At 39.1% G+C, this 24,341-nt stretch overlaps 1 protein-coding gene across 3 annotated transcripts in view; it reads left to right on the top strand.

The window, feature by feature from the left end:
* The first annotated feature begins 7,035 nt into the window (after positions 1–7,035).
* LOC104218246 (4-alpha-glucanotransferase DPE2) overlaps positions 7,036–24,341 on the top strand; it is a 46,752-nt gene continuing 29,446 nt past the window's right edge. Inside the window, exons 1-10 of one of the 3 annotated variants that reach the window (XM_070156001.1) lie at positions 7,038–7,418; positions 7,559–7,652; positions 8,025–8,406; positions 9,114–9,231; positions 9,312–9,364; positions 9,478–9,605; positions 9,709–9,832; positions 9,933–10,129; positions 21,726–21,804; positions 21,923–21,961. In XM_070156001.1, the coding sequence (XP_070012102.1) occupies positions 8,053–8,406; positions 9,114–9,231; positions 9,312–9,364; positions 9,478–9,605; positions 9,709–9,832; positions 9,933–10,129; positions 21,726–21,804; positions 21,923–21,961 (1,092 nt within the window). In that variant the 5' untranslated portion in view covers positions 7,038–7,418; positions 7,559–7,652; positions 8,025–8,052. Of the gene's footprint in view, positions 7,419–7,558; positions 7,653–8,024; positions 8,407–9,113; positions 9,232–9,311; positions 9,365–9,477; positions 9,606–9,708; positions 9,833–9,932; positions 10,130–21,725; positions 21,805–21,922; positions 21,962–24,341 lie in introns of all 3 variants that reach the window. The other 2 variants (XM_070156002.1, XM_070156000.1) reach the window with 2 other exon arrangements.

Here is a 24,341-nt window from a genome sequence, read left to right on the forward strand (position 1 = left end):
TTTTAACTAGTCAACGTCACTAAAGATCAGGTAAGAGCTCAAAGTATCTCAAAGAGAAGGTGTTAGGCACTCTTCGAGTTCCACAACTATGGGTCCCGGCCGAAGTTTACACTATGTGGGATTATTGGATTACAATTTTCCTAAGTGATTCTATAAGTGAGGGAAGATAAGGAATTCAAAGGTTCTATTATGAACAGGTGCAAAGAAAATCGGGCAACAATTAAACTATAGATAATCAATACAAGTCTTAAGAGGTTACAAAGTACAACTTAATTATTCAATAATTAATGACTAAGTGTGAACAATAAACATATAAAGGAGGGGGGATCCTAAGTTTTTTAGCCTAAAGGATAACCCCGTGCAACATAAATAATACTTCGCAATACCCTAAGGTAGGGGTTGCTCATATTATTCAGTGGGCATAGATTATCATCTCCTACTACCTGATTATTATGTTAAAATTGTTTACCTAAAGGCGCTCTAATTCAATTCTAGGTCGTGTCCTATGCATGCACTACCCGTCCCATACTTATGGTCTAGGAGGCTTTGGACCTACTATTTGGATGGTTCTAGACTCTACTTAGGATGCTCAAAAATGATAAAACTAGCGTACATTCAAAAGATATAGGACTTCACATAGAAATAATAAAGGGCTCAAGTTAACCTCCACACATAAATAGTAAATGCAACGCGGGCAGATTAGGTAGTAGATAGTTTTTAGAATTAGGATGCATTAGAATCATTAAGTCATATAGGCATGATTTCTATGTGATTCTAACTTCCAACATTGTACAAGCAGCATTGCAGCTTCAGATTAATGGATTTGCAGATTAAATGTATTACAAACCTATAGGCATTACATCTACATTGTTCGCGCAATAAGGCAGTAAGACTGTTCGAAAGCTCAAGGTTAAAGACGTTTGATTTATAAACATGTTGTCTAAGATAAGTAACAGTATCCTATAGGCAGGAATTCTAACAATTGACAATTGAAATTGATTTCATAATACCTTATCCCCATAGGCATGTACGCTAAATGTGGCAGTACAACAAAGCAACAAGAGTAATCAATTAATTTATTAAGATCCTACAGTCATCCTATATAGGTGAGCAGTATAATAAAGAAATAGAAATGACGGATTAAATGATTGGTTGAAGCCCTATAGACATGGTATAGAGACTAGCGAAGCACATGTTATTGCATCTTATAGGCATGCTGTCTAAATATGGACAATAGTGGACATGCAAAACAAGTATAGCAAATTCTTAAACGAACATGCTTTGAATGGTGCACAAGTATCAGACATGTTAGGTGAAGTGTGAGATTTCCTATAGGCATGATTTCTATGAGTGTGTAGAATAGGAGCACGTCAAACGAATAGTAAACAAGATAATTAAATCCTATAAGCAAGTTTTCTACCCATTTATGCGAGAATCAGAATACCCCAACCCCTTTTCACTAATCTCCCCCATCGTTTGTTTACAAATAATTACATGCCCAAAGATAAAAGAAGAAACAGACACAAATATTACAGAATCGAGATGATTACAAGCCCAACAAATAGAGCAGACTCAAGAAGAGCTAACCCAGCTCAGCCTATGCCTTCAACAGACTCTTACACTCAAATAGTAGGCCCAGATCCAAACAGCTCCCAAAATAGGAGGGTATGTCCATTTGCACAACTCAGAGCCATACATGGACTCATATCCAGCCCAGTAGTTACAATATTGACCACTTTACCAAATAAATTAATGGGCCACACATGAAAATCAACTAAACAGTTCTAATGCAAAAACTTATAAAGACGGGATTGTGTGACATTTAGCAGGATTCATGAACACATGGGCATTTCAGAAGCAAAAGTGACAGATTTGATTAAGCAAGGAACAGGAACTAGGAGAATTAATAGACTTAATTTCAACATGGTAAATTTGACATGGCAAACTAATAACGTAGGTAAATTATTAAGTAGGTGAGAGCACTAAAGGTAGACATAACATCATGAGAGTTGTAGAAACATGCCATTTAGAGATAACAGGGTAAGCACACACAAGATGTACATGTTAAGCTTTCCAGAGTAAGTCTAGGGTAGAGCATGGTTCAAAATTAGTCCAAAAAGGGATTTTAAAACTATGAATCTAAGTTAGGAAGGTCTGATAGAGCCATAGTTAGAGGATGACAATTACACATAGTAAACAAGTAGACATGCATAATCTATAGCAACTAATAAGAATCTTAATTGTGCTTAGTATAACACAAAGGTTCCCTAGTTTAAAAATATCATAGTAGAAGACATTGCCAACTTAAGATCAAGCAAAGCAAATAGATTTCAGAACTTAAACTAGTCAACCATGCACAATACAGAAAATTAAGTGTATTAGGATTCAACTGGGAACCTAGGTAATACGAAAGAGCACAGAGTTGGCTAAAAACCACATTGCAATTCTTAAAGCTACATGTTTGGTTAAAGCATAGGGTTCATGTAAATAACGATAATAGTAGGGCCTACATAAAGGATTCAGAAACTTATTAAGACAAATTCTGGACAGGCAGTAATTCCTTATCGTTTCAGGGCAAGTGTTCACATTGAGGCATAAAGATATAGTATTAAACAGTAAATGTGAGGGATTAGGCATTCATAAACACAACTTCGAACAAGTGTCACAACCTAGAAAATCTTCTAATCATGATAACTTACACAAATCCAGATGAAGAATTATAAGAGAAAAATCAAACAAAGGTCGGCATAATATCATATTGGTTTTGAAAAGCCCACATAACAGGGATATTCAGAAGCATGAACACAAATAGGGAAGAAACATAATTAAGAGAGCCTGGGCACTTACCAATTTGCAAATTTAACAGCAAATAAAGAAGAATCACTAAATCCCAATAGCAAATTAAGAACAGTAACATAAATTTACACTCTTAGAGCATTAGAGTTCACAAGAGCTTCGAATGAGCCCCGAGCAGTACTCGCACTAGAGAGGTAATTAGAGACAATTCTAGTGGCCTTGGCTTTCAGTCAGCTACAACCAAGAGTGCAGAAAGTGTAGAAGAATAAGAGTAGAGAGAATAATAGTAGTGCTAACAGTAGTTGTATTAATAGTCGTTAAGACCTTAGGGGAGATGGGGAAAGGGTTTATATAGTAGTCGATTAAGCAGACAAACAAGGAAAGAAAATCAATCAAGTTCAAGCATGGGGAAGGAAAATCACATGCATAGCCTATTCCAAATCAGAGTAGGCAAAAATCGGACAAATCCTAGTTTGACAAATAGTCAAAATTTAGCCAAGAATCCTGGTGAATTAGACCCATATGACCTTGTTATGGGTGTATACAAACATATTTCCATCTGAATCTTGTAGATTGAGGACGATTGCACTTGCTTCGGAGAGGTGGTACTTGCCAAAATCGGGCAAGTACTAAGTAATGCCACGAACGTATGAGTAATAATTGGATAGTGTAAATAAGGTAAGCAGATCGTGAACGAATTCCATAACTTAGCCGGATTTAGAAGGGATTTGGGAGGAGGCGGCTAGGGCTTCTTCAAGGGAGAAGAGGAGGATAAGGGTGTGTAAGGGTGGCCGGTTGGAAACAATGGATTAGGGTTTGGGGTTGTGCGGTTATAAGGAGAGAAGGGGGAGGTAATATGAGTCGTGATCTTGAGAAATCAATGGCTGTAATTTTAATGTGAGAGATGAGGCGGGTTAGTCGGGTCCCGTCCGTGTTGGAGTAATAAGAGTTTATTGTTTGGGCTGGGGGATTGAATAAAGTGGATTAAGTGTTTGGGCCTGTAATTTGGTCCAAAATTAGCTTAGAATTGGGCTATGAATTTAAATATGCAAAAATTATTTAAAATAATATATAGAAAATGATTAATAAATAAGCAAAATATTATTTATGTAGTAAAATATTGAAAAATAATAGATTAACATTATAAAAATATAAAAATTTGATTCTAACATAAATAATGTAATAAATATAATTATGTATAAAATGTAGGCTATTATTACAAAATTATATAAATAGATCAAAAATACAAATGTAATCATATGAAATGAAGTAAAAATATCGTAAAACATATATGTGGGTGTAAATAATAAATTTGGATGATTAAATCATTACAAAATAATTTGAAAGGATAATTAATAAATATTTGAACAATTTAAATGCGAGAAAATTAATTTTAAATCTTTAAAAATTATGAAAAATTATAAAAAATACTTATTTGGCTCTTGTAAATTGAGTAATGATGCAAAAATGATATTTTGAAAGTATATATAATATTTTATAAAACATGAGGCTAAAATTGGGTATCAACAGGTAACCGAGGGGAACAGATATTTTCCACTTGTTCAATTGGGGCCAGTGGAAAGGCATGAGATGATGGTGTGGCAGCTGGTTTGAAGTTGGAGGAATATCATAAGTATAACCCCTTTGACCGGAAGCGACAAATGGGGCCTGTAAATAGGACTTAATGTTTTCAACCATTTCTGACTCTATAAAAGAGTCCTTGCATGTCATCTAGTTGAGTATCCGATTGAGCTGGAAAAGTTCCCCTTCTTCTTCTACTTTGAAGAGAAATCGCTTCATCATCGACCTTGGTTTCCTCTCATCAAGGACCATTGTGTTCAGTCCTATTGGATTTTCTTTTTATTAGAGGCTTCTTTTGCGTTTCAGCCTTAGAGGTACTTCTTCTTTTTGATTTTTTCACCTTGGGATGGGGACTCAGGGAGGTAGGGTCTTCACCGGAAGCAAGAGCGGCATCACGAGCCCTCTTCCGATCAAGGGCTTCTTGTATTTGTTGATGAGCCACCCTTGGGTCATAGAAAACCTCGACAACTGGGTAGATAGAAGACCCACATGGAAGGCCTACATGTTATGAAACAAAGTTAAAAAATTTACGTGACATAAAGTTGAAGATCAAAATAGAAAAGGGGAAGTTTTAGTTACCATGGTTCTTGGCCTTTTAGTTGAATCTGTGTGAAATGTCCTTCCACTTATGGGAGTCCATTTTGGAAATATCTAAAAATTGTGTACCCACTGGGTTAGGTTTTGAACCATTGGAGGAACCCAATGGGTGGCTGAAATGACAGAAGTAAAAGTTAGTTGAAAGTGGGATTTTCTTTAACACATTGAAAGAGGGATTCCAAGAAAACTCACAAGTAAAGTTCCAAAATTCAGGGATAGGAGGTCCTGATGTTGGTAGAATGTCCCCGATGGAGATGACAATGAACCTCTCCATCCAACCAAGTCATTATCATCATCAATGCTGGTGACGATGGCATGGTGACCGCATTTGCTAAGAGGGTTTCACCGGCCCAGGAACATAGAAAGCGAAGGCAAGCTATCGTTCACCATATTAACGGACCTACTTGAGCTAAGCAAACTCAGTAATTTTGGCACAATTCTAAAATGATGGGATCGATGACTTCGTCCATCCTTAAAGTGAAAGAGTACGTGTAAATACACATAAACCCTGGTTTAGTGAAAGTGACCCTTTCCACTTTATTAGGGGCTAAAACTTCAATATTGTTCTAGCCACAATCTTCTTTCACAACGAGAATACTAGCAGGATGTATTGAAGAAAGATATTTACTAACATGTTTGTTTCTATCATTTTTAGGGTTATGGGGTTCCTGTTGAACTTGGAGGTCCATCTCACAATTTAGTTGAGAGGGGATGATTGTGCTAGTAGTAGGAGGACCAACACCGACTTTCTTAGATTTATTCTTCTTGGATGGGCCGTCATCGATGTAAGTATATAAGTTGCCGAGGAAGAGGTACTAGAAGACATGGTGATGGAAAATGTGAATAAGAAAGTTTTATTGAGAAAGATGGAGTTGCAGAAAAGCTTTTAGAAAATTCGATGAAGAAAAGTTTGTAAAAGTGAAAGGTAAAAGTAGTAAGAACGAGAGAAGTTTATAGGGCAGAATGGAAAGCCATCATTACCTAGGTAACTGGCGAAAATATTTGTCAAATCACGGGATAACACGTGTTCGGCTCATTAAATGCAAGGAGACGTGCGTCCTTTCAAATGTCAGAAACCATTCAGAAACTTTCTCGCCAAGTAAATGAGTCTTATCTACTTTCCAGTAACATAATGTTTAGTCACCGAAAAGTAGGGGGACTATTTGTATGAGGTAAAATTGATGAATGACATGTGGATACTCGTCGAGCTGACACGTGGTAGTAAAGATAGCTAGGATATGAGTCAGCAAATAGTTGACACCGGTTACGAACATGTGACCAGTGTTGTGTTAGATTCGAAGACGCTGGAACCGGAGATGAAGGTTAGATGGAAGATATCGGTTGGAGAAGGAAATTCAAGGAGCGACGTTACAAATAATCTTTGCATTTATACTCAACCGTTATGCAGCCATCAAGAGGGGTCTTTATTCATATTAAATTCGAGCTTGATTTGAGGATCTTGTCCCCTTGAATTTAGCTATACATAGAAGAATTTGTACTCATTCTAGACATGAAAATATCTGTACGCAAAAAAGGCTAAACTTACATTTATCTATTAATATTCTTTTATTCTGCTCTATACACTATTTTTATTCTTGCTTCCGGAGAAGCCAATTTCGCAGTCAGACTCGTATTTTCTTCAAGTTTCTTTAATTTATTTATTTCTGTTCATAATTAATTTATATTCTTGAATCAAATTAATTCATGTGTCTATAAACCACATAGCAAATTTAACTGTACCATTTTACGGGTAAATAAAATTGTGAACCACTTTATAATAAAAAGAGGATTTATGGTTAATATTGGTAGCTTTTGACTAATACTGATAGCATTTTATGAATGGACTAATATTAGTACTTTTCTGCTCTAAAAGACTAAACTAGGTAGTTTTCCCTCGATCAAAATGTTCCTTATCATCTGCATGTGCACATTAGTAATTTAAGACCAAGTTGTGATGTTAACAGGCTTGTCTTACAAACGGCAACGTGCAAAGATGTGATTCTTATTAATCTTTCCCCTTCTCTCTCAAATATAAGGAAAAATATAAAAACAAACTATGAGGAAAAAGGGAAAAGAAATGGAAGTAAATTTATTGTAAAAAAATAGAAGAATCGTGAGGGAATGAAGATCCGTCGTCCAAAATTCACGGATTCGTAGAAGTCACCGTCATCACACAACTGTCTCTCTCTCGTGAAAGTAATGGCCACTCAATTGCTTCCCATTCATTTGCTTTGCTCTCACTAAAAGACGAACACTACCCTCCTTTTCTTCTACTCACTTTATTACTATTCCAATAAAAAATCTCTCGTACAATCTAAGATATTCTTTGAGTCCTTTTTGTATTTTTCCTTCAGAGGAAGAGAACCGCCGCTTTTTTAATTCCTTTTCTCATCTTCTTTAACAAATTCATCCTCTTCAGAATTGGATACTTCATTGGACTAAAGGTAACAGTTGAGCTCTTTCCAGTTAACTACTGAATTCTTTATGATTTGGGTTTTCACTGATTCAAGTAATTGTATAGTTATTGTCAATGTTATAAATTTGTATTACCAATAATAATACATTCTTCTCTAATGATTAATAGGTTTTCTGTAAGGTGTGTCTAGACTTAGTACAAGCATTAAATTTTAATCAGCTCAGAATTCAAATATTGATAGAATTTGCCCGTTTTACTGAAGGTAACTGCTGAGTTTTTCTTTCAATTGGGTTTGATTGGTTAAAGTTGTGGTACTACAGTTGATATTTATGGCAAAATGCATTTAATAGTAGATATTTTGTAAGTATGTGATTTGAATTTAATCTTGCATTATGAACTTCCTATAACCATATTCTTCGTTTTAGATGATTGTTCTGTTAGGTGTTCCAGTTTATATTATAAAGATTAAATTCCAATTAGCCTAGAATTTTATTCTTGGAAGTTCAATTAAGGGAGTCCGAAAGTATGTCATGCGTTACCATTTATGCAAGTTGAATCTCTACCCTGAGAGCTGTTGACATCGTTCATGAATTATATGTAGAATTTTCACACGCTAATTAATTGGTTTTGCTAGATTTTGAGGAGTTCCTCTCCAATTTAATATGGTGAATTTGGGGTTGTTTACTGGGAACAAGCCTTTGAAGTCAAGGAAGGTGAGCTTCAGAATCCCATATTATACTCAGTGGGGGCAGCATCTTCTGATATGCGGTTCAGATGCGTTGCTTGGTTCATGGAATGTGAAAAAGGGTCTATTATTGAAGCCTTCTCACCAAGGGGAAGAGCTGATATGGTCTGGAAGCATTCCAGTTCCTCCTGGATTCCAAAGCGAGTACAGTTACTATGTGGTGGATGATACAAGAAATATCCTGCGATGGGAGGTTGGAAAGAAAAGGAAACTGTTGCTGCCTGATGGGCTTCAGGATGGGCAGTTGTTAGAACTTCATGATCTTTGGCAGGTGCTAATTTTAGTTGCTTCTCTTTTCCATACTGTTTTGTGAATACTACACTACCTAGCATGCATGTCCCCTGGATGAACTTAATTATGAGAAAGGAAGGTATGCGAGTTGCTGTTAAAATTCTCTCTTACGCTGTACAACTCTTCCGCTTGTATCTTAGTTGTCAAAGGCACATAATATGAACTAAACTATTAAGCAAAAGATGACAGTTATCTAAATGCTTTTCGCTGTTCCACAAAAATTGTGGAACTTCATGCTGTCAAGCCAACTGCACTTTGACTTAACATAATTTTACCATCTTTTCTCCCTTAGAACCCCCAGGTCTGGTAAGAAAAATCTCATTATCATTGATAAAAAAATGGTCATTAGCTTTAGATGCCAAATGATCTTTACCACATAAATTTTTGGGGCAGATTAGTAAGCTGTATGATTCTTTATATAAGTAGTGACAATTTGAAAAAACGTGCTTTAGTTAGACATGAGTGTATGATGAAGCTATAAGCTATGAATACTCTACAAATGTCCTTTTCTATCTTAATACTATTTGTTGTTGATAACTGGCATGATTGTCAATATATTCTGCAACATGACCTCAAACATGCTTCTTATGTATTTGATTTTTCTTTGTAAGCAACTACCGATTTCAACAATATCCTATTAGTTTTGCCTCTTCGCTCCAGCAACTTATACTGTTTCTTCTGTTGCAGACTGGTTCTGACAATATCCCTTTTAGCAGTGCATTTAAGGATGTCATTTTTGGGAGAAGTTGGAGTTTGGGTGTTGAAAGGCCCTGGGGGATCACTCAGAATACGTCTGACCAGGATGGTAATTTTCTCTCTGTCTGATTCTCTATTTATGAAACATTGTTATTTGGAATGGGCTTTCTAAAATTACTGTTGAAACAGGTTCAGTTCTGCAATTCAGAATCTGCTGCCCCTATTTAGAGGAAGGAACATCTGTAAGATCTCTTTTCACAGAACAACCTTTGCTATATGTTTGCTTGTATATGTGGTCAATAATATCCTTGCAATCCATCTTGAAGTCAGACCCGACATACATGTTATCCTGTAGATTTATGTGATTGGTAGCTCCTTAAAACTTGGGCAATGGAAGATTCAGGATGGCCTTAAGCTCGCGTATGCTGGTGATTCATTTTGGCAGGCAGATTGCATTATGGGAAAAGATGACTTTCCTTTAAAATATCCTTTGCCTGCTGAGTTATAGGCTAAATGCCGTTCCATTTTGTCATAAACTTGATATAATTTCTTCCCGTTACTTGCTTTCATCCTTAATGCTTTAAACATACAAATATTGTAAATACGGTAAGGCTGGAACCTCAGTGGAATGTGGTGCAAGTCGAGAGCTTTTTGTTGATGTTGCAACAGGTGAATCTAGATTTGTACTTCTTTCAGATGGCTTAATGCGGGTAAGTCAGCAACAAGATATAATCAGTGGCCTGCTATGCTCCTCAATCTGATACTGGAGTATAAGCTGAAAAAAAAGATCTCAACCTGTGTTATTATCAGGAAATGCCTTGGAGGGGTGCGGGTGTCGCAATACCCATGTTTTCTGTACGATCAGAGGCTGATCTTGGAGTTGGGGAGTTTCTTGACCTGAAGTTACTTGTAGATTGGGCCGTTGAATCTGGCTTTCATTTGGTTCAGCTTTTGCCCATCAATGATACATCAGTCAACTGTATGTGGTGGGATTCTTATCCATATAGGTAATTTTCCCTCTTAAAATTTTAGATTTAAGCTCTGAATAATCATGTAGATCAAATTCATGCCATCTTGATATTTTATCAACAACCATGAATAGATGACAGAATATTGTTTATCCAGCTTTAGTGCTTTTGAACTCTGCTTTACAATTGTGAGAGTGAACGGGAGAAAAATCTTATTTATTAATTAACAATGATACAATTAGCCCTATATATATAATACATGTCCTACTCCTAATACATATGAGATTAAGGTTATTTACTCCTATTTAACTATCAAACTAACACTCCCCTCAAGCTGGTGCATATAAATCATATGTACCGAGCTTGTTACATATCAGTGAGGGACTTGGTGAAAATATCAGTAAGCTGATCATTCGACTTCACAAATTTTGTAGCAATATCTCCAAGAGTATCTTTTCTCTAACAAAGTGACAGTCAACCTCAATATGTTTAGTTATCTCATGGAACACTGGATTTGACGCAATATGAAGAGCAGCTTGATTATCACACACAAGTCCCATCTGACTAATCTCACCAAATTTCAACTCCTTCAGCAACTGTTTGATCCAAATTAGCTCACATGTGGCCATAGCCATTGCTCAATATTCTGCTTCTGCACTAGACCGAGCAACCACATTCTGTTTCTTGCTCTTCCAAGACACCAAATTTCCTCCTACTAAGACACAATATCCAGACGTAGAACGTTTATCAGAAGGTGATCCTGCCCAATCAGCATCCGAGTATCCAACGATCTGCTCATGGCCTCGATCCTCAAACAATAAGCCTTTGCCTGGAGCTGATTTTATATACTGAAGAATGCGGACAACTGCATCCCAATGACTATTACACGGAGAATCCATAAACTGACTCACAACACTAACAGGAAAGGAAATATCAGGTCTAGTCATTGTGAGGTAATTTAATTTACCAACCAACCTCCTATATCTTGTAGGATCGCTAAGAGGCTCCCCCTGTCCTGGCAGAAGTTTAGAATTCGGATCCATCGGAGTGTCAACAGGTCTACAACCTGTCATTCCTGAGGAGATCGCTAAGAGGCTCCCCCTGTCCTGGCAGAAGTTTAGAATTCGGATCCATCGGAGTGTCAACAGGTCTACAACCTGTCATTCCTGTCTCCTCAAGAATATCTAAGGCATACTTCCGTTGTGAGATCACAATACCTGAGCTAGACTGAGCGACCTCAATACCTAGAAAATACTTTAGTCTGCCCAGATCCTTAGTTTGAAAGTGCTGAAAGAGATGTTGCTTCAACTTACTAATACCATCCTGATCATTGCCGGTAATAACAATATCGTCAACCAGTGTTGTCAAAAGCGCGCTTAAGCCTTGCAGCGAGGCTCAAAACACGTTGAGCGCTTCGCCTCGCTTTGTCGGCGCTTTAGTGTCGCATCAAAGCTCTAAGGCATACTTTTCCTCGCCAATGAGTGTAATCTTGAAAAAGCGACCTTAAACAATTGATATTTCACTTTATCTTATTTCTTTGTCCATATATTTGTTATTAATGCTTATAATGATTAGTCTTGGAGACTATATGCACATTTTTACTTTTTCTCCTGTTGCGCCTTTTTTCATTAAAGCCCACGCTTTATTTGTGCTTTGCACTTAAAGCCCCAACGGACCTTAGAGTTTTTTTGCGCTTTTCGCCTTTGATAACACTGTCGTCAACATAAATGACCAGATAAATACAGAGATTTGAAGCAGAATGTCGATAAAATACAGAGTGATCGGCTTCACTACGAGTCATGCCGAACTCCTGAGTAACCGTGCTGAACTTACCAAACCAGGCTCGAGGAGACTGCTTTAGACGATAGAGGGACCGGCGCAACCGACATACAAGGCCACTAGACTCCCCATGAGCAACAAAACCAGGTGGTTGCTCCATATAAACCTCATCCTCAAGGTCACCGTGAAGAAAATCATTCTTAATGTCCAACTGATAGAGAGGCTAATGGCGAACAACAACCATGGATAGAAAAAGACGAGCTGATGCAATTTTAGCCATGGGAGAGAAAGTATCACTATAATCGAGTCCAAATATCTGAGTATATCCTTTGGCAACAAGACGAGCCTTAAATCGATCAACCTGGCCATCTGGACCAACTTTGACTGCATACACCCAACGACAACCAACAATCGATTTACCCGAAGGAAGAGGAACAGGCTTCCAAGTACCACTCGTATGTAAAGCAGACATCTCGTCAATCATAGCCTGCGCCATCCGGGATGAGATAGAGCTTCACCTGTAGACTTAGAGATGGAAACAGAGGACAAAGATGACACAAATGCACAATGGGATGATGAGAGACGATGGTAACTTAAACCGATATAATGAGGATTAGGATTAGGCGTGGACTGTATACCTTTTCGTAGTGCAATCGGTTGATTAAGAGGAGACAAGTTCGCAGTAGTAGCAGGGTCAGGTGCAGGACGTGAATCAGCTGGGCCTGATGCAGGGGGCGGACGACGATGATAAGTCAGGAGTGGTGGAGCTATAGAAGGTTGAACTGGACTAGGTGGTGGCACTGGAGCTATAGTTGGTGGAACTGGGCTATGTGGTGGCACTGGAGCTATATTTGGTGGAACTGGACTAGGTGGTGGCCCTGGAGCTATAGGTGGTGGAGCTGCAACTGGAATGGTAGCGGTGGAGCTATGGAGGAAGATGTATGGGAGATGGAGATTGAATCTCCAAAAGAAGGAACGGGTAGCACCTCAGAAATATTTAAGTGATTAACTGGACCGGTGAAGTATGATTGGGTTTCAAAGAAGGTAACATCAGCAGACATAAGAAATCGCTGCAGGTCAGGAGAATAACATCGATATCCCTTTTGCGTTCTCGAGTAACCCAGAAATATGCACTTAAGAGCACGAGGAGCTAACTTATCTTTTCCTGGAGTAAGGTCATGAACAAAGCACATACTCCCAAAGACACGGGTGGAAGAGAGAACAAAGGTAAGTGGGGAAACAGGATAGAGAATGGAACTTGATTTTGGATAGCTGAAGATGGCATACGATTAATAAGATAACAAGATGTAAGAACTGCATCCCCCAAAAACGTAGCGGAATATGAGATTGTATGAGTAGGGTACGAGCAGTTTCAATAAGATGTCTATTCTTTCTTTCAGCTACCCCATTTTGTTGGAATGTGTACGGACAAGATGTTTGATGAATAATCCCATGGGAGTTCATAAATTGCTGAAATGGGGAACACAAATACTCTAGGGCATTATCACTACTGTTAGAGATAGCTATGTAATTATCCCACATTGGAATAGGAGTAGTATCCCCTTTGTATAGAGTAGCTATAAATAGCACCTCCTGTATTGCATCACATACAATATCAATATATCATATTTTCTCCCGTGCCTTCTCACATGGTATCAGAGCTATCGTGAGAGATTTATCGCTGTGCATAAATTCCAGCGATTCCAGGAAGTAAAATCAGTCACCGGAACCCTTTTTTCCGGCGACTTTCAAAGTTGTTTTGCGTCTGCTTTGTCTCGGTCAGTGTTGTGCACAAAATCCAACACTACCACAAGAGTAGTCACTGTCCAGCGACCAAATCCCAGTGAAAATCTCCGGCGGTACTGTAGCTGTCCAAAGAAAATTTTCCGGCGAAGTTCCAACGTTGCGTGGGCCACCTTCCGGCCATTTTTTGGCGACGCCTCTTCAGGACAGATTGTTTCCCTTGCAATTCCGAGCCTACCCATCCAGGTTACACCAAATTCCGACCACTTTTTTTATTTTTCTGGCGTGAATAGTGATTTCAAAAAGTTGACTTCCGGCCATTTTTTGAAAAAGTTCCTTCAGAACAGTTGGGTCTTCTGGTAATTCCGATCCTACCCCTACTGTTTTATTTCATTCCGACCACTTTGAATATTTTCCGGCTGCAACAGTAACTTTCCAACTGCTACAGTAGTTTACTATTCTGGTTCAGTGTTCCCTACTCTATTTTCAGTGGATTACAGTTGATTATTTCTCTTATTTGGTAATAATTTACAAGATGTCTTTGGGAATTGATGTTTTTGGGTCTAAAAGCATGAGTTCTGGAAACTCTAATGTTATGATTACCTCGGAACCTTTAATGGGAGGTTCAAACTACTTAGCTTGGGCTTCATCTGTCGAGTTGTGGTGTAAAGGTCAAGGTGTGCAAGATCATCTGATTAAACAGTCTAGCGAAGGAGATGAAAAGGCGATAGCGCTTTGGGCAAAAATTGATGCTCAATTATGTAGCATCTTGTGGCGTTCTATTGATTCTAAGTTGATGCCTTTGTTTCGGCCATTCCAGACATGTTATTTGGTTTGGGCAAAGGCTCGTACGTTATACACTAATGATATATCTCGCTTCTATGATGTGATATCACGGATGACAAACTTAAAGAAGCAAGAATTAGATATGTCTACTTACTTGGGTCAGGTACAGGCAGTCATGGAGGAATTTGAGACATTGATGCCAGTTTCTGCTAGTGTGTCAAAACAACAAGAGCAGCGACAGAAAATGTTTCTAGTTCTTACACTCGCTGGACTTCCTCATGATCTTGATTCAGTACGAGACCAGATTTTGGCGAGTCCGACTGTCCCTACAGTTGATGAATTATTCTCTCGATTACTTCGCCTTGCTGCAGCACCAAGTCACCCAGTGATTTCATCACAGATACTTGATTCCTCTGTTCTTGCATCCCAGACAGTGGATGTTCGGGCATCTCAAGCTATGGAGAATAGACGAGGAGGCGGTCGTTTTGGGAGATCTAGACCCAAGTGTTCTTATTGTCACAAACTTGGACACACTCGCGAAATGTGTTATTCCTTAAATGGCCGTCCACCCAAAAATGCCTACGTTGCTCAGAGCGAGACTACAGGTAACCAGGGCTTTTCTGTATCTAAAGAAGAATATAATGAGCTCCTTCAGTATCGAGCAAGTAAGCAAACATCTCCACAAGTAGCCTCAGTTGCCCAGACTGACACTCCTATTGCTGGTAATTCTTTTGCTTGTGTTTCCCAGTCTAGTACTCTTGGACCATGGGTCATGGACTCAGGCGCTTCTGATCATATCTCTGGTAATAAATCACTTTTGTCGAATATTGTATATTCACAGTCTCTTCCTACTGTTACTTTAGCCAATGGATGTCAAACTAAGGCACAAGGAGTTGGACAAGCCAACCCATTGTCTTCTATCACCCTAGATTCCGTTCTTTATGTTCCTGGTTGTCCTTTTAGTCTTGCATCTGTTAGTCGTTTGACTCGTGCCCTCAATTGTGGTATATATTTTATTGATGATTCTTTTATTATGCAGGACCGCAGTACGGGACGGACAATTGGTACAGGTCGTGAATCAGAAGGTCTTTACTACCTTAACTCGCTCAGTCCTTCCACAACATGTCTAGTTACAGATCCTCCAGATCTAATCCACAGACGTTTAGGACATCCGAGTTTATCCAAACTTCAAAAGATGGTGCCTAGTTTATCCAGTTTGTCTAGATTAGATTGTGAGTCGTGTCAGCTTGGGAAACATACCCGAGCTTCCTTTACGCGTAGTGTTGAGAGTCATGCAGAGTCTGTTTTCTCCTTGGTTCATTCTGATATATGGGGTCCTAGTAGAGTCAGTTCAACCTTGGGATTTCGTTATTTTGTTAGCTTTATTGATGATTACTCAAGATGTACTTGGCTTTTCTTAATGAAAGATCGTTCTGAGTTATTCTCTATATTCCAGAGTTTTTGTGCTGAAATCAAAAACCAATTTGGTGTCTCTATCCGCATTTTTCGCAGTGATAATGCCTTAGAATATGTATCTTCTCAGTTTCAGCAGTTTATGTCTTCTCATGGAATTATTCATCAGACATCTTGTCCTTATACCCCTCAGCACAATGGGGTTGCAGAAAGAAAGAATAGGCACCTTATTGAGGCTGCTCGCACACTTCTAATTGAGTCTCGTGTTCCGCTGCGTTTTTGGGGCGATGCAGTTCTCACAGCTTGTTATTTGATTAATAGGATGCCTTCATCTCCCATCAAGGGTCAGATTCCACATTCAATATTGTTTCCCCAGTCAGCCTTATACCCTCTTCCACCTCGGGTTTTTGGGAGCACATGTTTTGTTCATAACTTAGCCCCGGGGAAAGATAAGTTAGCTCCTCGTGCTCTCAAGTGTGTCTTCCTTGGTTATTCTCGTGTTCAGAAGGGATATCGTTGTTATTCACCTGATCTTCATAGGTACCTTATGTCAGCTGACGTCACATTTTTCGAGTCTAAACCTTTCTTCACAACTGATGTCACTTCTGCTGACCACCATGACATATCTGAGGTCTTACCTATACCGACTTTTGAGGAGTTTAGTAATCCTCCTCCACCTTCAACCACAGAGGTTTCACCCATACCAACTTTTGAGGAGTCCAGTGTTATCCCTCCTAGTTCCCCAGCCACAGGAACACCACTCTTGACTTATCATCGTTGTTCGCGCCCTACATCAGGCCCATCTGGTTCTCGTCCTGCACCTGACACGGCTCCTACTGCGGATCCTGCTCCTAGTACACCGATTGCACTTCGAAAAGGTATACGGACCACACTAAACCCTAATCCTCATTATGTTGGTTTGAGTTATCATCGTCTGTCATCTCCCCATTATGCTTTTATATCTTCATTGTCCTCGGTTTCCATCCCTAAGTCTACAGGTGAAGCATTGTCTCATCCAGGATGGCGACAGGCTATGAGTGACGAGATGTCTGCTTTACATACAAGTGGTACATGGGAGCTTTGTTCCTCTTCCTTCAGGTAAATCTACCGTTGGTTGTCGTTGGGTTTATGCAGTCAAAGTTGGTCCCGATGGCCAGATTGATCGACTTAAGGCACGTCTTGTTGCCAAAGGATACACTCAAATATTTGGGCTAGATTACAGTGATACCTTCTCTCCAGTGGCTAAAGTGGCATCAGTTCGCCTTTTTCTATCCATGGCTGCAGTTCGTCATTGGCCCCTCTATCAGTTGGACATTAAGAATGCCTTTCTTCATGGTGATCTTGAGGATGAGGTTTATATGGAGCAACCACCTGGTTTTATTGCTCAGGGGGAGTCTCGTGGCCTTGTATGTCGCTTGCGTCGGTCACTTTATGGTCTAAAGCAGTCTCCTCGAGCCTGGTTTGGTAAGTTCAGCACGGTTATCCAGGAGTTTGGCATGACTCGTAGTGAAGCTGATCACTCTGTGTTTTATTGCCACTCTGCTTCAAGTCTATGTATTTATCTGGTAGTCTATGTTGATGATATTGTTATTACGGGCAATGATCAGGATGGTATTACTAATCTGAAGCAGCATCTCTTCCAGCACTTTCAAACTAAGGATCTAGGCAGATTGAAGTACTTTCTAGGTATTGAGGTTGCTCAATCTAGCTCAGGTATTGTTATTTCTCAAAGGAAATATGTGTTAGACATTCTTGAGGAAACAGGGATGACAGGTTGCAGACCTGTTGACACGCCGATGGATCCGAATTCTAAACTTCTGCCTGGACAGGGGAGCCGCTTAGCGATCCTGCAAGCTATAGGCAGCTGGTTGGTAAATTAAATTATCTCACAGTGACTAGGCCCGACATTTCTTATCCTGTGAGTGTTGTAAGTCAGTTTATGAATTCTCCCTGTGATAGTCATTGGGATGCAGTTGTCCGCATTATCCGGTATATAAAATCGGCTCCAGGTAAAGGATTACTGTTTGAGGATCGAGGTCATGAGCAGATCGTTGGGTACTCGGATGCTGATTGGGCAGGATCACCTTCTGATAGACGTTCTACGTCTGGATATTGTGTTTTAGTAGGAGGAAATTTGGTGTCCTGGAAAAGTAAGAAACAGAATGTAGTTGCTCGGTCTAGTGCAGAAGCAGAATACCGAGCAATGGCTATGGCAACATGTGAACTAGTCTGGACCAAACAATTGCTCAAGGAGTTGAAATTTGGTGAAATCAGTCGGATGGAACTTGTGTGCGATAATCAAGCTGCACTTCATATTGCATCAAATCCGGTGTTTCATGAGAGAACTAAACACATTGAGATTGATTGTCACTTCGTCAGAGAAAAGATACTCTCAGGAGATATTACTACGAAGTTTGTGAGATCGAATGATCAACTTGCAGATATTTTCACCAAGTCCCTCACTAGTCCTCGCATTGATTATATATGTAACAAGCTCGGTACATATGATTTATATGCTCCGGCTTGAGGGGAGTGTTAGAGATAGCTATGTAATTGTCCCACATTGGAATAGGAGTAATATCCCCTTTGTATAGAGTAACTATAAATAGCACCTCTTGTATTGCATCACATACAATATCAATATATCATATTTTCTCCCGTGCCTTCTCACAACTACGAAATGTGCGGATAGAAACCCCAAATTGATTTTGAATTTCAGCGTGGAAGGTCTGGAAAATAGAAAACAACTCAGATCGGTTTTTCATCAAAAATATCTAAGTGCACCTGGAATAATCATCAATGAAACTGACAAAGTAGCGGAATCCTAAGGTAGAACTAACCCGACTAGGACCCCAAATATCTGAATGGACTAAAGTAAAAAGTGACGTTGCTCGATTATCAAGACGCCGCGGGAAATGGGAGCAGGTATGCTTACCGAGCTGACACGACTCACTCTAGAGTGGACAAGTGAGATAAGCCAGATACCATTTTCTGAAGTTTTGACATACTGGGATGTCCTAACCGTTTATCTAATAAATCTGGTGAATCAGTAACGGGAAAAGTTATTGGAGGAAGACAAGATGCGAGTCCATGTGATTTTGCAAGGATAAGGTAATAAAGTCCATCTGATTCACGCCCGGTACTAATGATTCGCCCTATACTGCGTTCCTGTATAAAAACAAGGTCATCAAGAAATAAAACAACATATTTAAGTGATTTGGCTAAACGACTAACGACTATGAGATTAAAAGGACTACCAGGAACATAAAGAACAGAGTCTAAAGGTAAGGAAGGAAGTGGACTTGCTTGACCTATTGCACTTGCCATGGCTTGAGACCCATTGGCCATTGTGACTGTTGGAAGAGATCGAGAATAGTAATACTAGTGAAAAGAGATTTGTTACCAGAAATATGATCAGATGCACCTGAATCAATGACTCAAGACTCAGAAGGTGAAGATTGGGAGACACAAGTCATGCTATTATTTGTTGGAACAACGAAGGCTAATCCTGAAAATGCCTGTTTACGTGCTTTGTACTGAAGGAACTCAATATAATCCGGTAAAGAAACCATCTGGACTGGATTCAATGCATTGGATCCAACGGATTGTGAGTTAAAGGCTTCCGATACGAATGCCATTATAATATCATGCTGGAAACAGCACAAATGTTCTGGGGATCATTGTTCACGCCGGGAAAAATCACTGTAGCTCGCCGAAAATTCCAAAGTTGTCGGAATCCGTCGGAAATAGTACCAATGGACTCGGAATTGCAAGGAGATGAAGCTGTCCTGAATTTTTTTTTTTCAAAATCTGACCGGAAGAGGTCACACGCGCCGGCGCGTATGACAGACGCGCCGCCGGAAATAGTTCTCCGATAGGCGCGTGACGGCGTGTGGCTAACTATTTTCCGGTGATGTTTTCTGGGGTTTGGTCGGATCTCTCTTGGGAATCTTGTGGTGGTGTTGGATTTTGCACAACACCAGTGACTTTGACGCGATTAGTCACTTAGGTCACCGAAAAATTGCACGGTGATTGAGTTCTTTCTTCCCGGATATCGCTGGAATGACGCACAACGATCTCTTCTCACCGATGCTCTGATACCATATGTGAATGAACGGGACAAAAATCTTATTTATTAATTAACAATGATACAATGAGCCCTATATATATAATACATGTCCTACTCCTATTACATATGGGATTAGGGTTATTTACTCCTATTTAACTATCAAACTAACAACAATAATCACTTTTACTTAACTGGCCTGCTTGTGGCCTCATGAGTCTTTAGAGGCTTTGCCTGTTGAGATACATTAATAAACTATTTCCCTCCTCTTATTTTCTAATTATTCTTTTTCCTCCTTATGTACTGAAGTTACGCAAGGTAAGTTCCTGTGCAGTGTAGGTCAAGCTTTGCGGACACCTCTACTATGTTAGAGGTTGAAAGTACAACATTTAAAGATCCATGGTTATGATCCATCTTCCGCTTCAAGAGTTCGGAGGAAATTGTCTTTTGGGGAGAAGCTTTATGTTGTTTGAGTGTGGGTCTTAGTATAGTTCGATGTATACTTTACCTTTTCTCAAAAATAAAAATAAAAATAAATTAGTTTGATGTACATGGATGGTTTTCCCTTAGTGCTTCTTCTGTAAAATTATTTGCTTATCAGAAGAAAATATTGTAGGAGAGAATCCCAATTTCACGTGTTTGCTACTTGTTTTCACCTTGAATACATTTTTAGTTAAGGATTGTAAAGGGAAGATTTCCTTGTTGAAATAGCTAGACTGATTTGCATGAAAAAAGGGCAGCCAATGCACAAAGCATCCCGAGTTCACGCAGTGTCCGGGAAAGGGCCGCACCTCAAGGGTGTGATGTAGACAGCCTACCGTAATGCTGATAGACTATTTGCATGCTGGACGGAAATTTTTAAAAACGTAAAATGGGTTAAATATCAAGATAGAAAGGGAGGAAAAAGGGCTGCAAGAAATTACATCTTTCTGGGTCTTGTTAAGTGGATAGGAAAAGCTTGACTTAGACACTTTAGCTCTGTTGATATTCTTTTCTGATGTTATCTCCTGATTTCTGTAACCTATTTTATCAAACAACTGCACAATAGATGTTATTAAATAGCTTGAACTCAGAGGGTAATCAAGAAGTATTCATCAACAGCTTAAAGAACAATTTTGTCCACATGTAACATCCACAATAGTTGTGTGATCTGTACTTAAGAGATTCAACGGAAACTGCTAAATCCTTGGAGATTTGAAACAAGTTACTACTAGGAATATGGTCAAAATCTACATTGATCTACATTGACCGTTCATTTGTAAAATGAAAACATTTAGCCACATAAATACAGTTCAAGTTCTAAATCTAAGAAGTATATTGTCAGCGATAGCTAAACCCGGAATAAACAGTGTGACTGTGTACCTGTACTCCTATTCCCTATAGCATCATACTAAATGTACCTCCACCTAAAACCTAAGCTGACTAGAAAAAGAATAATGCTACAGAGATTCCAATTTAATCCTACATTAGGGAATTAAGAATTCAGGTCTCATATTTGGCTGGAGTACTCCCTTGTCAGGTTTGAATAGCAAAGGAAAAATCGTTTTAAAAGGACTATATGCATTTCCTAAGTTCTTTCTGAAAGCATTCTGATGGGGTTTGTAGCTGCATAAACCATAAGATAATCTTAATAGAATGATTTGTTCTGTTTAAAGAAAAGAGAGTGCATGAAATTTTTGCGAGCCCCAGTTCATAAAAGTGGCTATTCGGTGTTACCAGCTTTATCCTTTTAACCTTGTGGCTATTCGGTGAGCTAACGCATTTTCTGTTATTATTTCAAGCTGTATTATGTATAGGACTAATAATTTGATACTATCTGTTCCATTTTCTTGCTTGATGGCTATGCAGCTCACTCTCAGTTTTTGCACTGCACCCATTATACCTAAGGGTAGAGGCAATGTCAGAAAATATTCAAGAAGATATCAAGGTGTCATTTTAGTCGTTATTATTTTTGTGTCTGTATATAAAACAACACCATTTTTGTTGGATGAGCTGAACAGTGAAAATGCCATTTTATGGGTGACTATTTTTCTACTCATTTGCAGCAAGAGATCAGGGAGGCAAGAGTTCAGTTGGATAAAAAGGTATTCACACAATTCCTTTTTTTTTTTAACTGCTTCCTCAGTTTGTTAGGGACAAAGGCATTCCAGGAAAGTATTTTCATCTTAATTGCCGATACTATTCAGGCTCTTTTTGATGTAACACATAATTGCTCTCTTAAATCTCCTAGACTAGGAAAGCATTTCATCTTAACTGCAGCTACTATACAGGCTCTTTTTTATGTAACACATAATTGCTCTCTTAAACCTCCTAGACGTGACTGCGACCTTACTAGTATTGCTGTGACTGTTACCTAACCACTAACAATCTATCACCATGATTACAACATGCTATTCCTTTGTCTGTAGCCTCTTACATGTGAATTTGTTGAACATCCTCTTCAAGTTCGAACAGTTCCATCATGAAGGGCATATGTATTTGTTAGTTTAGTAGTTAAATAGTTACATGTAAATAGCCCTAATCCCATATGTAGTAGGAGTAAGACATGTATTATGTATAAATAGGACTCATTGTATCATTGATAGAACAAGTGAATAAAATATTCTCTCATGCTTTCTCATATGGTATCAAAGCTGTGGTGGTGAGACACATCCGGGAACTAGAATACAGAGCCAGGAGTCATCGTGCCTCAATTTTCCGGCGACTTTTCAAGGCTGTTTGCGTCATCTCTCTCCGTTAGTGTTGTGCAAAATCCAACACTACCACAAGACCTGTCATTGTCCGGCAACCAAACCCTAGTTAAAATCTCCGACAAAAGCCTCCTCACGCGCCCTCACGCACCGTTAGAAGCTAGGGTTCCGGCGCGCGCGTGAGCTCACGCGCCGGCGAGTACAGCCTTTTCCGGCCATTTTTTGAAAAATTTCTTCAGAAGAGTTGGGCCGCCTACTAATTCCGACCCCACCCATACTGTTTTCGTTTGATTCTGACCACTTTGAGTTTTTCCGGCGATTACACTGATTTTTTCTGGCAGCTACAATATTTTCCGGCCAAGACAGTGTCTCCTTCATTTGTTTCAGAGAGTTTTCAATTGATTCTTTCTGTTATTTAGCGATAATTTTATAGACCTCTCTTCAATCCAATGATGTCTTTGGGAGTTGATGCTTTCGGGTTTAAAAATTCGGGTTCTGGCAGTTCCGGTGTTATGATTACCTCAGAACCATTAATGGGAAGTTCAAACTACTTAGCTTGGACTTTGTCTGTCGAGTTGTGGTGTAAAGGTCAAGGTGTTCAAGATCATTTAATCAAGAATTCTAGCGAAGGAGATGAAAAGGCCAAAGCACTTTAGCAGAAGATCGATGCTCAATTATGCAGTATTCTGTGGCGATCTATTGATTCCAAGTTGATGCCCTTGTTTCATCCATTCCAGACATATTATTTGGTTTGGGAAAAGGCTCGCACTTTATGCACTAATGACATATCTCGTTTCTATGATGTGATATCGCGGATGACAAATTTAAAGAAACATGAATTAGACATGTCTACTTACTTGGGACAAGTACAGGCAATTATGGAGGAATTTAAGAAGTTGATGTCAGTTTCTGCTAGTCTTGAAAAGCAACAAGAGCAGTGACAAAAGATATTTCTAGTTCTTACTCTCGCTGGACTTCCTAATGATCTTGACTCAGTACGTGAGATTTTGGCTAGTTCGATTGTCCCTATAGTTGATGAATTATTCTATCGATTACTTCGCCTTGCTGCAGCACCAAGTCACCCAGTGATCTCATCACATGCACTTGACTCATCTGTTCTCGCATCCCAGACAATGGACAATCGGGCATCTCAAACTATGGAGAATAGACGAGGAGGAGGTTGTTTTGGAAGATCTAGACCTAAGTGCTCTTATTGTCATAAACTTGGACACACTCGTGACGTGTGCTATTCTTTACATGGTCGTCCGCTCAAACATGCTTATGTTGCTCCGACCGAGACTACAGGTAACCAGGGATTTTCTTTATCTGAAGGGGAATATAATGAGTTCCTTCAGTATCGAGTAAGTAAGCACACATCTCCACAAGTAGCCTCTTTTGCTCAGACTGATACTTCTGTTGCTTCTGTTGCTGGTAATTCTTTTGCTTGTATTTTCCGGTCTAGTTTATCTACATTAGATTGTGAGTCGTGTCAACTCGGGAAACATACCCGAGCCTCCTTTCCTCGTAGTATTGAGAGTCAAGCAGAGTCTGTTTTTTCTTTAGTTCATTCTTGTTATATGGGTCCTAGTAAAGTTAGTTCAACCTTGGGATTTCATTATTTTGTTAGTTTCATTGATGATTATTCAAGATGTACTTGGCTTTTCTTAATGAAAGATCGTTCTGAGTTGTTTTCTATATTCCAGAATTTTTGTGCTGAAATCAAAAATCAATTTGGTGTTTCCAGTCGCACTTTTCTCGGTGATAATGTCTTAGA

Source organism: Nicotiana sylvestris, chromosome 9 (genome assembly GCF_000393655.2).
Source record: "Nicotiana sylvestris chromosome 9, ASM39365v2, whole genome shotgun sequence".
Lineage (NCBI taxonomy): Eukaryota > Viridiplantae > Streptophyta > Magnoliopsida > Solanales > Solanaceae > Nicotiana > Nicotiana sylvestris.